This window comes from Arctopsyche grandis, chromosome 5 (genome assembly GCF_051622035.1).
Source record: "Arctopsyche grandis isolate Sample6627 chromosome 5, ASM5162203v2, whole genome shotgun sequence".
Classification (NCBI taxonomy): domain Eukaryota; kingdom Metazoa; phylum Arthropoda; class Insecta; order Trichoptera; family Hydropsychidae; genus Arctopsyche; species Arctopsyche grandis.
The window spans coordinates 12,009,048-12,023,909 of NC_135359.1; the positions used below are offsets into that span (position 1 = coordinate 12,009,048).

General features: G+C 30.0%; 1 protein-coding gene across 1 annotated transcript; it reads left to right on the top strand.

Annotated features, from left to right (window-relative positions):
• Positions 1-482: 482 nt before the first annotated feature.
• LOC143912323 (uncharacterized) lies at positions 483-13,316 on the top strand. The gene is made up of 15 exons (XM_077431607.1): positions 483-572; positions 2,081-2,116; positions 5,357-5,392; positions 6,312-6,383; positions 6,589-6,657; positions 8,118-8,297; positions 8,777-8,882; positions 9,369-9,473; positions 10,746-10,834; positions 10,917-11,051; positions 11,191-11,217; positions 11,334-11,390; positions 12,508-12,612; positions 12,752-12,796; positions 13,218-13,316. Exons 1-15 carry the CDS (start codon positions 483-485, stop codon positions 13,314-13,316), a joined length of 1,251 nt encoding a protein of 416 aa, XP_077287733.1.
• The last annotated feature ends 1,546 nt before the right edge of the window (positions 13,317-14,862 follow it).

Here is a 14,862-nt window from a genome sequence, read left to right on the forward strand (position 1 = left end):
TTATAACAATGTACAAACGTACGTATATTTCCTATTATTATATCAACGTATGTATCAAATGTATTATTTTAAATCAAATAATGAAGAATAGTTATATATTTTATATTATTGAAACGTATGAGTAACGATTCGTTTACGTAATAGTTGTGAAAAGAAGGGGAAAATTTGTATTCAGCGATTGTGCGAAAGTTTCTAATACTTCATACAAGATTGTCCTTATGGCATTCGTGGGGATTTCCCACACTTTTTCCAACAATTTTATTATGTTTTTTATACGTTTTGTAAATCGTATACGATATTTCTCGTCTGTGGATCGATTTTTCGTGAGCGAAGAGCGGAACCGGTTGTGTGTAATCTGCTTATAAATCTCGTCCGGTAATCAGTTTCACAGATTTGTGTCGCGGTCATAAAGCAGACTTGTGTCAGCGATAATTGTTAATGTTTTGTTATGAAAAAAATGTGATATAAATTGAGAGTTTGAGATGAATATTGTTGTTTCAGGTCCCCCCGGGCCGCCGGGCAAGCGCGGCAAGAAGGGCAAAAAGGGCGACCCTGGAGAACCTGGTCCAGCTGTAAGAATATAAAAACTTTTTCTTTTATTATCATAAAACCGTTTATTTATTTTCAGCTTTTTCCCCTCTTTTTTATTTTTGTTTATTACTACGTTTTTATATTCGCGAATCGAATGCTCGTTTTTACGTCATTCGTACTTTGTTCCGTCGTGTTTTTAATGCGATTATCCTTTTATTACTGTTGAAACTTTTCATTCATATTATACGCATAATGTTTATATAATACAGACAATTCGTCAAATTTTACTGCACAGATAAACCTTACGTTTATTACTTTGTATATGTTCGAAGTAATAATGATGAAGTGTGATCATACAAAATTCGAACTTTGATATTTTGACTGATTGATCGATCACTGATCGCGTTTTATTTTTATTATTTCTTGTAATTTTGCATTGTAAAACCTCATCAGTGTAAATTACCTACATACATACATATCTAGAAAAATATTAACTTTCTTCGACCGTAATCATTAGACTTTTTGTCAACAAAATTCGAGCTGAACGTTTCTTTTACTTTTAAGACCATTCCATGGAAACGATGCCATGGAATGGTCTTAAAAAAAATTCAATTTTAAGAAGAAAAGGAAAGATTAAAATTAATTTAAAAATTAAGGAACATCGACAGCGGACTGGAGATGCGCTCATACTGGCGTTTAAGGTACACGCGAAAAATTTTCAGACTTTTTTTCGTACCTTAGCAATGTGAAGAAACATCCCATGTGAAGTTTTCTTAATGTAAAATTATTCCATTTATATTAAGAGGTGAATTGACAAAAAATAACTACTTAAACCGAGTTCAAATTAAAAAAAACCTTCGAAAATCGGTAAAATTTACCATTTTCACAAACTTGAATGGGCTGGTGGCAGTGCAAATATTTTTTTATAATTTTGATATTATTTTTTACGGAATCCCCAAGATACAGAACATGTTTTCCAACTAGAGGTGTTTCCAAATTCCAAAATTCGCTGTGTTCGATGTACCCTATTGTACATTTAATATTACGTCATAATCAATTAGTTATTGATTTTGAATAATGTAATATAAACAACCTGCATATTTACATATGTATTATACATACATTTATAATAAATATAATCACAATAGTCACAGCAAAAAACATAATCAAAATGTAAAACTCAATTTTAAATATGAATTGTTTCCTCGCAAAATTAAACATAATGTTTAAAAAATATATTAAATCTACTATCAATATAATCTTTCTTATACTTATACTTATACTTTCTTATTTATGTATCTATACTTACAAGCAGATATCGGCAGCTATGTTGCTTTTACCCACAAAAAATGGTTCACTATTGTCAACGTTTTTTTTGCTCTCTTGCTTTGTATGACATAAATAAGATATCAAAACATAATTCTGTATATATCCTACTTTATATTATATATTATATTTATTTTATATACATATTTAAATTTATTTTAGTTATTATTATTGTTTTGCGCCTTTCAAATATATTTTGCAAATAATTTTGCTTCTTTTGCAGGGATCCACAGGCTCTCCCGGCAAGAATGGATTTCCGGTAGTTATTTTATTTTTATATTTTTGCATGATTTTTTATTATTTTTATTTTCATCACACATATTCATTAAATTATGTTATAGAGTATCGAAGTTAATTTAAAAAAAAAACCTAGTATTTCTCTTTCTTTTTAATGTATGAGATTTTCATCTAGTGTGTTTTATTGCGATATTGCAGGGTACGAAGGGGGAAAAGGGCGAACGAGGTTTTATGGTAAGACAATTGTTCGGGTCGCCCGGTTTTTTTATGGTGCACTTCAACTAACATTCACATCAAATATATACCTATTACTTATATATAATACAATAATATAAATGTATTGACTAGAATCCTCTAACATAGCAGAAAACGTAACAAAAAAGCTGAATTAACCAAATTAACTGAGCACCGGAAATGGTTAATCTGCTTCCGCATACGCATCAGCGATTTTCAAATATTTCCACCAATGTTCCAATGTTCAAGAAACAATATTATATTTATTTATAAATAGACATTCGAATATCAAATGGTCCAAAGCTCACGGCGATAAATTGACACTGATATATAAAATTTATCTTTATAAAACATAGCCAGCAGCATAGCTCAGACGTTAAGCTTCTGCTTACCGTCAAGAAGGTGCCGGGTTCTATCCCTGAATGAAAATGAATTTTTCAGAGTATGCTGTTGGTCAGACCTGGATTTGTGACTCCAGGTTGATCGTTTCCTATCAGAGTTTGCCAATTTTCTCTGATTTCATTGTTGAAACGGTTCCCGGAAAAAAAAATTGGCTAAAAATCCTTCCTACCTACTATGTCACCACTATTTGAAATTTGATGGATGTACAATAAGAATTTATGTACAATTCATAGATGTCTCGTTAATTTGCGAGTTTTTTCAGTGTCTCGCAATTCAACGAATTATAATAAAAAATGCTGCATTTGTATTTGTAATTGGCCAGGAAGGCGCATTGGGATTTTCCTGTAAGGCCTTCCTGGTATATATGTAAAATAAAAATAAAATAAATAAAAATAAGCCATAATTTATCTACGATAAATTCAACAACTTTCGTACAAATATGATAGTGAAGTGTAATTGTTTATATATTAACACCGTAGTTAAAAGATACTTTTTTTTACTAATGTAAAATATATACATTGTTTTATATGTATGTATATAATATAATTATCACTATTTACAGCCATTCGCCATCCACTACTGAATGAAAGTCTTTCCAACACGCTTCCATTCGTCTCTGTTTTGCGAAACTCTCGTACATTTCATCCCACACATTTTTCTAATTTCATCCAGCCATTTCCCCTGTGACTTTTTTTGCACCTTTTACATTCTCTCGGGTACCATTCCAGCACTTCTTTCGTCTATCTTCTAGCTACGTTTGTACATATATATAGAAGAAATTAAGAGGCCTGTAAAAGTAAGATGTAGTGCATTTGAGTGAATGAATGTTGTTTTTAAATCAAAAATACCACTTTGCCTGCAGAATAAGATCTTCATTCAATGTGTGTTTCCAGTGATGACGTATGGATGTAAAATTTGGACATTAAACGCCAAGATGCTAGACAAAGTAGAATGCACTCAAAAAACGGGCCACGTGGCTAGAAGAATGGACGAAAGGTGGACAAAAGAAGTACTAGAATGGTACCGAGACAGTGCAAAAAGGTAAAAGGAAGATGGGTAGACGAAATTAGGAAATTTTGTTGGGTGAGATATGTATATGAGAGTTGTGCAAAACAGAGATAAGTGGAAGCCAACATATAGGTATTTTTCTAATAGTTCTGATAGATTATTCACATATTAAAAATACATCTATAAGTTATTTTATAAACATATACCGCAACGCCGTTCCACCGCGTTACATGGGAAAAAAGCATATATATATATCACCATCATTTTTGATTTTGAGTTTGTATAACAATAGAAAATCCAAAAATAGCACAAAATGAAAGAAGATTGTGTCTCGAATACTATTAATAAAAGAAAAATTTCTATATCATATTCGTACTTAGTTGTTTTTTTTGAAGATTTGTTTGATCAAATATACATAACTATTGTAACTTAGCAAAATTAGCACATGAAAATTGTAAAATTTTCCACTGTTTTCCAAATTTTCTTCTATTCGAATTGGTGTGTTTGAAAACCGCTGTTGACCAAATGTAGTTTTTTTTATTTCTAATCAGACGACTTGGTGGACAAAATGTACGTTATTTAACGAGTTTCTCGTTGTTTTTGCGTCAGGAGCTTATTAGTTCTTCCGTCACGTCGCGTTTCCTTGTTTCGGCGACATTGTGTGGGTAGCTTTTCATTTTTATTTTATTTTATTTTTATATCAACGGTAACCCTTTGCGGGTGAAAGTATGAGGGGTGAATTCTCAACGAGCCGCAAAGTTGCGTATACATGGGATAAAACCGATGGCTCATCGGTTTTATCTGATGTGTCTGTGTGAAGGCGTTCCAACATAAATCCTTTGCATTGCACTGCGAGGGTTGAATGTGTCGCCAATCTTTCCACTTTTATTGCTAGGGGAGTCTTCGAAAGGTTCAAACAAAACGAAACTCACTTCATGTTGTTCCTCTGCACTTTATATTTTAAAGTATGATTCTGTCTTGTTATCATATTTTTCGTTCCCAAATATTTTATATCTTTTTTTATTTTAAATAAATCTATTTATTTTTATAAATTTCATTGAACAAACATTGCGTCAAAGATTTTGTTGTGCTGTGTATTAAAAGTAGCCAAATTGCATGAAAAAGTTTAGTATTACATACATATACAAATGGTGACGGCTAATTTGACAAAATTAATAGGCAAAGTTTTCGAATCTAAATGATGACGATACAATTGAATGTAGGAAATTAATGTGTTTCAGGGACTCGGAGGATTGAGAGGTTTTCCAGGATTTCCGGTTTGTTTCACAATTTATATCTGTATATCCGGGTTTGTAGGTGGAAGAGGTCGTCGTTGTAAAACTCTTTTTAGGGAATTTCACTCGCTGTTTATTTTTATTTCGCTATGTACATAGATCTTGTATTTTCAAACACCCTCGTATACAATTGTTTGAAATAACCGATTAACTGTAATGTTGAGCCGTTGGAAATAACTAACACTAACAAATCTGTTGGTAATATTAATAAAAACTGCTTTTGCCCAGCTTAAGTATTATATTATATATATTTAAGTATATGTAGATACTAACGAGATTATTAATTTTTATAAATATTTCCTATTATTCTTTTCTATCTTCAGGGACCCATTGGACTTGATGGACCCAAAGGAGATCCTGTAAGTAATTTAATATTTGCTCAAACAAAGTTATTAAATACATAATTAACAGAATTTTTACTGCTTGTTTGCTTTATTATATATAATTTTTTTTTTATTATATAGCCACTTTTTCGCCGTGCGACTACCGGTGGGCGCTTGAGCAAGGTCAAAATCGCCACGCGCCCGCCCGTGGGCACAAATCTAGTCGCTACACATTAACCCTTTGATTGCTGACCAACGCCGATTGGCGTATTGCCAACAAGTCAATAGGCCTGAAAAACGCCGTTAGGCGTTGTATTTTGAGCGTGTACAAAGTAAACAAGAATGCTACCCACTAAGCATTTCCAGGTAGCATTGAAAAATAGAAAATAGGTCGTGTAAACCGTTTCATTCATTTGCCAACGTTTATAAAGACGTTTCTGAACCGTAGCAGAAGTTTCCGATGGAAATCCCTAGCTGTTGAGTATTTTAGATTGTGGTTTGGCATTTAGATTGTGCGCATTATATTTTAATAACAATGAAGAAGATGGAACTAGTTTTGGAAAAATACATTCATTAATAGACTTCTTTTGCTTATTTTATATTGTTGCAAGATATAACAGAAAGTCTAAACACACCTTTACAAAACTCGAAATCCTCGACGGTAGTTATCTAGGGTTTGTTTGGATTAGCTACAATTTTTATACCTGCTTTCTATTGGATTTGTAATAATTCTAGTTGAAAATGTTGGCGAAATTTTCAGCATGGCGGGCTTTCAACAGAAAAGACGTCAGCACTCAAAGGGTTAATTGGGCTTGTCAATGGCGCTTGCCATTTTTTAATATCAATTAAAAAATTTCAATAGAAAAATGCGGCGATGAAGTGGATACTTTATTATTAAGATACTTAATTATAACAAAAAAATTACGATATTTCACTAAGATTTCTAAAATTTTAGGGAAGACCTGGAGACAAAGGGCAGAAAGGTGAACTAGGAAATCCAGGATTTGATGTGTTTTCAGCAGTTAAAGTAATTTTTATTTTATATTTCTACTCATATATTTATTCTTCTCGTATATTTGAAGCATTAGTTTGAATCGGTTAAAATAAATAAATATGCCTACCTATTAAATATATGTATATAAATCTTGTGTAGGTACTTAGAAAGAATGAGTACATCGTATATACATATGTACATATAATGGTAATTTCAATATTGATTAAATATTTTTCAGGGGATGAAAAGATCAGTGACCACATTACGTGGTGGCACTTTGGGTTATGCTGAAATAGTCGCAGTCAAGGTACAAAACAAATATCTGTTGTCGTTAGACCGACATTATCAGCTTTGTTTGTTTTGTACATATTGTTTTTATTTTTTTATTTTATAGTCGTTTTTATTTTTACAAAAATAGATAAATTTCTTATGCTTGAATTTATTTTTACCTCTATTTTATGAAGCACAGCTATACAATTTCCATTCGCGGAATTATTATTATTATGTTTATATTGTTATGCTTTATGTAGACTTGGGTAGTTTTATCGGTTACTTTTTACGCATTTAGTGTTGTTTTGTATGCTTTTTTTGGTAAATGAAAAATTCGTAGTATTTACTTTTTAGGGTCTACAAGCAGCGGGTCATAATATATCAGCACAAACTATAATCACTTTGAAGGTAAGTGCACAACACAATGCTTCTGCATGCTATTTTATGAGAAGTAGTTTCTTGATATATTATCATGAATGTATGTAAACATTTAATAAATAAAATTTTAACAACATATGTACGTATGTACCTATATTTGTTCAGCACTTGTTTTTTGAATGCCTTTATCTCGTAAAACAACAATAAAGCTATAATAATAAGGAATTGAAAGGAAAATTAAATTCAAATTTATTTATTTTTATATTGGTATTGAAATTAAATATTTTATTGGTCAATAAAATATACAACGATTATTTCCAAATTTTTGATTTTGTGAACATAAACTTCTTTAATTTTATTGCTAAATAGAAAAAATAAATTTTCTTTAACATACTACTACGTGAATTTTGTTTCATTGATCCTATTTATATTTTACTCACTACATATTTTAATCTCAAATATTTCTGAATAATAACAATTGTATTACTTACAAATGTGTATAGATTACATTTCACTAGCTTGTTAGCTTCATAAATCCAAAACTACATATTTTACTCAGAGAAAAATGAAAACCGTTTCATTGACCTTTACATACTTTTATATCACTTTTGTCATTATTATTTAGCTTTTTGGACCTAATTTTTTCAATTATGATTTTATATGTTTTACACGATGGTGGATTTGGAATAAATAGTTTAAAAAGATAACAAATCTACATATAAGCATTCGAAAAACACGTGCACGTGTATATAGATTTCTTTAACAAACGGTTTATTTTTTACAGTAAAGTGAATTGATATTTGTTATATGTATATTATTTTTATAGAAAATATTTTTTTTATTTAATTAAGTGTAAAATATCAAATGTACATATGTACATTTGATATTTTATTTTTTTTGTATTGCCTTGATTTTACATATTCAATTTTTGTGTTTCCACAAAAGCTTAGAAGACCCATAAGAGCTAATCCTATTTATACGTAAAATATGATTTTTTTCCAATAACGAAAATCCTCTTTTCAAATTACATAAAATTCTTACATATCACGTATGAAAAAATAAAATGTGACATGAAAATTTTTAAATTTAGTTTAAAGTTTAATTGATGTATTTGTGAAGGGAGAACCTGGTGAACCTGGCCCTCCAGGACCTCCAGGTCAACAAGGTACTGAAGGTTTACCTGGACATGAAGGACGGACCGGAACACCTGGTGACCCAGGTGCAAGAGGTGAACGCGGACCTGCGGGAACGGCTGGACCCATCGGGCCCACAGGTCAACCCGGTGTTCCAGGACCAAAGGTAAAATTCAACATGAAACTTATTTTATTTTAAACTGAAAAATATTGCAATTATAATATATTTGCAGGAATATTCGAGATACGGTTTACGAGGATTTCCGGGTACTCCGGGTCTACCTGGATTACGGGGATTTAGGGGGTTGCCTGTAAGATTTTAAAGACAGATTTAATTGGGATTTTTATTTCAAAAATAACATTTACAAAATTTAATAACAAAAATTATCCATTTCAATTTTTAATAATCCACTAACAACTAACATTATTAAAAATACAATTACAATACTGCTAACATTGAACTATATATTATACATAATTCAACTTGGTTTAATTGGGTGTATGTCCATGTAATATTTAATTTATGTATTTATGTATATAATAATAATAACAATGCTTTTTATTGAAGGTGTTGGACTCTAGGTTGAAAGATTACTACATATATAGTCTTATTCGTTATTTCATATTACTGTATATAAATTACAGGGCGACAAAGGAGACAAAGGAGAACGAGGCTTGACAACTACATTGAAGGGTGATCAATTCCCAACCGGAATAATTGAAGGTCCACCAGGTCCACCAGGACCACCAGGTATATAACACATTACAAAACACTTTTAAATAGTCTTTTTGCACTGAGGATGTGGTAGTTGAATTAGTGTACCATAATCAATCGACGATAGAATAGCTTAAATGTGCTTAGTAACAATTAACATTTTTATTGCAATTTCCAGTAAACACATTTATTTACGTTTTTCAAAGTAAATAGTATTTTATGCACAAATGATTATTTTGTATCACATTATAGAAAACGCAACGCTTATTATCAAAATATAATCCTTAGCCTATTTTCATTACACTTTCTCCATAAACGTAATTGATATTTTAATCATACATAAATAAATTTAAATTTCTAGAATTTGATTAAATGTTTAGTCCTATATTTATGGTAACACAATTTTATGCCGGCTACTGAATAGTTCATATAATGTATGTATATTTTAATATTACATTATACATATATTATCATTAAAATATGGTAGTGTGATGAATATGGATATCAATATGATCAAAACAGGGCCAGACGGATTGCGCGGTGAGAAAGGAGATTCGGGACCAACTGGTCCTCCCGGATCATCTGGGGAAAAGGGAACGAGAGGCAAACGTGGAAAAAGGGTAATGTGTACACCCTAATAAATGAATGCTACAAATACATTCCATTTCTCGATCGACTATCATTGAAATTTCGTTGAAAATGTGTATCTTACTTCTTGAATCTGTCTGTATGAGCTGCATAATGAATTAAACTCCACAATGGGAAATAAAATCTCTTAGCATACTATTATGCATATATTCAATCATCAGGAATTTCTTCAATATATGTGCATATTATACATATTTACATGCATGAAAATATACCCTAAATGCATGATATCACGTACGCTTGTACACATTTTTAGATTTACATTAATCACATAGTTAATTTAGTAGGTGTGTGATTTTATGATTAATACTATGCTATAAATTGATGTATTAGAAAAACAATTGTATAATATAACTGATATTATTTACTGGTTGAAAACCTACCGATTTATATTGTTATTTTGTGTAATGTATAATTTTTATTTTATGCAATGTACATAGATGTATTTATTTAATGCAATGTAGATATAAGTGTTTTTTATTTATCTTATTACTTTTATTTAAATTTTGATCATGATATTTATAAATTCAAAGCCAAACAACAATATCACATGAAATACCAAATATTTGTTTGTAATATGGGTCTACTCTGATTAATCAAATTTCTACTTGTCTTAAAATTTGAACCCAAATCTGATCTAACCTCATCTAATAAATGGCGATAAATAACATATCAATGAATAATATAACATACATACATGCATATATACTATATATAAAAATAAATATGTAGATTATATGCTATTATTTAAAAAATAAATAAAATAACTTTCATTTTAATGAATTTACCATGTATAGATTTAAATATTTCATTTTCATGTTTACCGTAAAGTTTTTGACAAGTATGGTTGGTGATTATAAATATTTCGACAATTGCATTGAATTTGTAAATATGTATTTGTATTATATTTAGATTCATATTTTTGTTTCGTTGTTATAGAATTATTATTTAACAACCGCTTATTATTGCTTTGTTTAAGTATTGTTGTTTTTAGTTGTAACAAATTAACACTCTAAGCACACGTCACATTTACAAATATAAAACGCTTTAGAATTTATTTGCCAGAATATAACAAACACTGCAATTGCCATCGAGCACTGTCTAACAAAAATATATGCCTTTTATTCAAGATAAATCCAACTTAGCAAGGTAAGTTCAAACCATTATCATTTGAAATATTTAATTTTTGGTATCAAGCAAACGGGTTAGTGTTATTTTTATGATATTAACAGATTCAAATATATTTTTCAGGTGATAAAGGTGAAAAAGGTTTGTCGGGAACTTCCGGCGAAAACGGATACAATGGTGATCCTGGACCGCAAGGACCACCAGGGCTTCCAGTAATTCAGATTTTTTTTTATTTAATATCAATACCAATTTCTTTGTAAAGACTTATTATATACATGACTAACTTTTATACAGGGCTCTGAAGGTCCAAAAGGTGAAAAGGGAGAATATGGAGATATTGGACCACCCGGATTGATGGGTCCGCCAGGTCTCCCAGGACCTCCTGGATATCCAGGCCTTAGAGGAGAAAAGGGAGATAAAGGAGAATCGGTAAATAATTCAATAAATTTAAAAAATAAAATATTATAATTAGAATTCTGCAATTTATTTACTTGTCAATGATATTTTATAATGACCGTTTTTGATTTCTCTCCTATCGGCTGCTCCCGGCTCTGTTCAATCACCACAGAAATACAAGAAACTCAGACGAAGACAGGTATATATTTATTTCAATATGCTACTTTTTAATCAGATATTTAGAAACTTACAATGAAAAAGATGTTACTTGCAGGTTTAGATCTAATTTTAAAATTTTAGCATGTTAACTTATAGCCACTGTTGAATTTACAGGGAGACGGTACAGGAATGGAATTCATGGGAGGAGATATTGTAAGTATTTTGACATATGTTTTTTATTTAAAATTAAATTACATAGATTTATTAAAATTCAGAATTTGTTTCAATACATTGTTTAAGCCAGTGCTTCCCAAATTGGGGGTCGCGACCCCCTGGGGGGCCTTAGTATTTCACGCGTGGACCGCGAAAATGTTCAATAGAAAGTGCAAATATTCATTTATGAATATTTTTCTACATTACATATTTAGGGAATGTATATATTTAAGGAAATATTTCCCAAACTTGAATGAGGATGAAAGGAACAATTGGATAAGAACACCATTTGCCAAGTCCTTAAAATATGAGAAGAGTTGATCGATATCAGATCAGATAATTTGCTTGAAGTGGAATTTAATGAAAAAAGTATTTCAGAATTTTGGTTAAGGTGACAGCAAGAATATTCTGCTATTGGAAAAGAAGCCCTGGTAACTCTTATTCCTTTCGCGACTACGTACCTATGCGAAACAGCATTTTCGTCATTACTTATTTTAAAAAATAAGCAAAGGTCATGTCTTTCCACGGAGACTTTGAAAGATGATTTGCGAGTTAGCATTTCTGACATTGAACCCGATATCGATTTGTTATGTAAAAACATGCGACCTCATCTATCGCATTAAATTGTTTCATGTGTGTATAGTTTTTATTTAAAAAAATATTTTTTTAAGCAAGTTCCTATAATTTTGTGCTAAATATAAATATGTGTATTATAATTCTAATAATTACTGCCAAATAAACCTTTCAACCAAAAAAAATATTTTTTTAGGGGCCGGGAATTAATTCTTTCAGATTTAGTGGGTCGTGACATGAAAGTAATTGGGAAGCACTGGTTCAAGCAACACCACCAAAACAAATTATTTTAAAATATATAATAAAACACCTAAATTATTATCTAAATTTTATACATATAATGACACAGTATTATTTTATAGTAGATTAATTAAATATTACATTAAACCTTCTGTTAAGTTATTTGTAATCAACAGATACAAAATTCAAGAGGTAAGATTTTTTTCAGATCTTTACTAACCAATTTTTTTTATGTATAAAAAAATTTATTTAACAATGCGAACACATTAAAATGCCAAATTAAAATGTGTTTGTACATTCACAGATAATGGGACCTCCAGGCCCTCCAGGACCAGTTGGTTTACCTGGTTTACAAGGTCCTCCTGGAATAAAAGGAGAACGTGGTAACAACGGTGCTAAGGGTGATACTGTAAGATTTGCACCATTTATTTATTTTTACCAAATCCATATTCTTAGCTATAAACTTTCATTTCTAGATACTAGCCATAATATAATGTCTACGTATTATTAATATTATGCTTTAAATTATTGACATTTGTTATTTTTAGGGAGATAAAGGAACAAAGGGAGATCCAGGTCCCATGGGATTACCGGTAAATATGATTTGTCTCCAACTTTAATTTTATTTATTTTTACTTCACTTAACGTTTTTTATATGTGTTGCTTCTTTTATTTGATTCAATTTTTAAAATATAATAATAAGTATACAATAAAATGCACCAAACAGTCTTCCTAAATTTAAACTCTACAAATACTTATCGTATGTTATATTCATCAAAATACAAGTTAATCCCAAAATCGTTTTTAAAAACACCAAATTAATCGTATAAACTTGTTTATTTTCAAATGTCGAGCTACATTTTAGTGAAAATCAGTTTACAAGTACATATATCGGGGTGAAACTAATGGTATACTCCACATAGGTAAATTTTTGTAAGTTATAGATACATATTAGTAGGAAGAATCTGAATTGCATGGATGTCAAAGTTCATGCAGTGTATTATGATGTTCCAGGGTCCTATGGGACTGAGGGGGGAACTTGGAAGAATGGGAGAATATGGAAAGCAGGGACCTATGGTAAGCAATTCGCTCACCAGCAACCGCGTCCAATAATGATTTTGTTCAATCAGTGTTTCTTCACATTTTGTTCCATTTGTTTGTTTATTATTTATATTCTAACTGTACCCTCGACAGACTTTATTTGTAAATTTCATCATCACATCTTTCATCTGTGTTGAATGCTGCTAACTTATATATTTGTTTTGAAATGATCTTTGTAAGTGTTTTACATGTGTGAAAATTTTTATCCGACCGATACTTTTTGTGTTTTTTGTGTCTCCAATAATTACAACTATACCCACATACACTCATTAAATACATATATGTATTAGAAACTAGTACAATTCACTAGATTTTTATATGACGATTTGCTTTTTTGGTGCCGATATCATCATTTATAAAAAGAATGAGCATTGTTTATTTATAATTTATATTATTTATTATTTATTTTGCAAATTTTTCACTCATTTAAAAAAAATTACACAGTAGATACTTATAATTATAATGTAATCAGTTTACAGCAATTTATGCCTCAGAGATGCACATGTAGTCATACTCTATGCCAATATACACAAATACTACTAAATGATGATTTCAAAAAGAATGCATAGACTTTATATAAGTCGTATCGTCGTACATACTTCTCGTTTTGATTGCATAGACAATTCTAAAGATGATTTCACAAAGTTGCACAACATATACACACTACTGTTTTTTTCTTAAAAATAAAATTACATTATGATTTATAATTTCTTCTTGAATAAACTCGAATGTAAAACATACCAATTTTAAAAAAAATAATATAAAACTTCATTTGCATTCAGACTTTTATTGAAATATATACATATAGAAATAGAGGGTAATTATTAAAGATAATAACATTACAAAATATTTCATTTACTGTTTATAATGTTGTACAATATTATGAAATCACCTATGTATATGCAAAAAATATTACTTTGTGCATCTCTATTGCTGAAAAAACCTATTGAATACTATAAAACCTAATTTAGGTGCCTTTAAATGTTTGAACGGCCTAATCCTTAATTTAGGGAGGCGGAAGGAGAACACGCTATGGACAGAAATTCTAACAACCATCAGCAAGCACACGAATAACAGACACCTTGTAAATAAAATTCATGGAAGTTAAATTATATCAAACTGAATCAAGTAAAACAAAATGAATATCTGAAAGGAAAAAGATAGCTCACAAAAAATTCTATTTTTAATATTTATATTAAAATTTTACAAAGATTGATCAGCCAATTCAACATATTGAGTAGCAATTTAATTCAATTTAAAATAATGAAGATGGTAAGGATATTTTTACAAAAAATATCTATTTCATAATTTGACATGTTCCCTTGTGATAAAACGTGTCTGTTTGGATTTTTTTCTTTTTAATATATTACATATCTCTTGCCTGTCACATTTCTTTTGTAGCTTATAGCTACAAAAATGTTTTACTAGCGAAAAAAATTCTCAAACGCTTTTCTTTGACATGCTAATTTTGAACACTGAAGTCAAAATTTTATATTTGATTCATTATTCACTATAGATTGAAATCATTTATTCTTCAATATCCATTTAAGCAATAAAA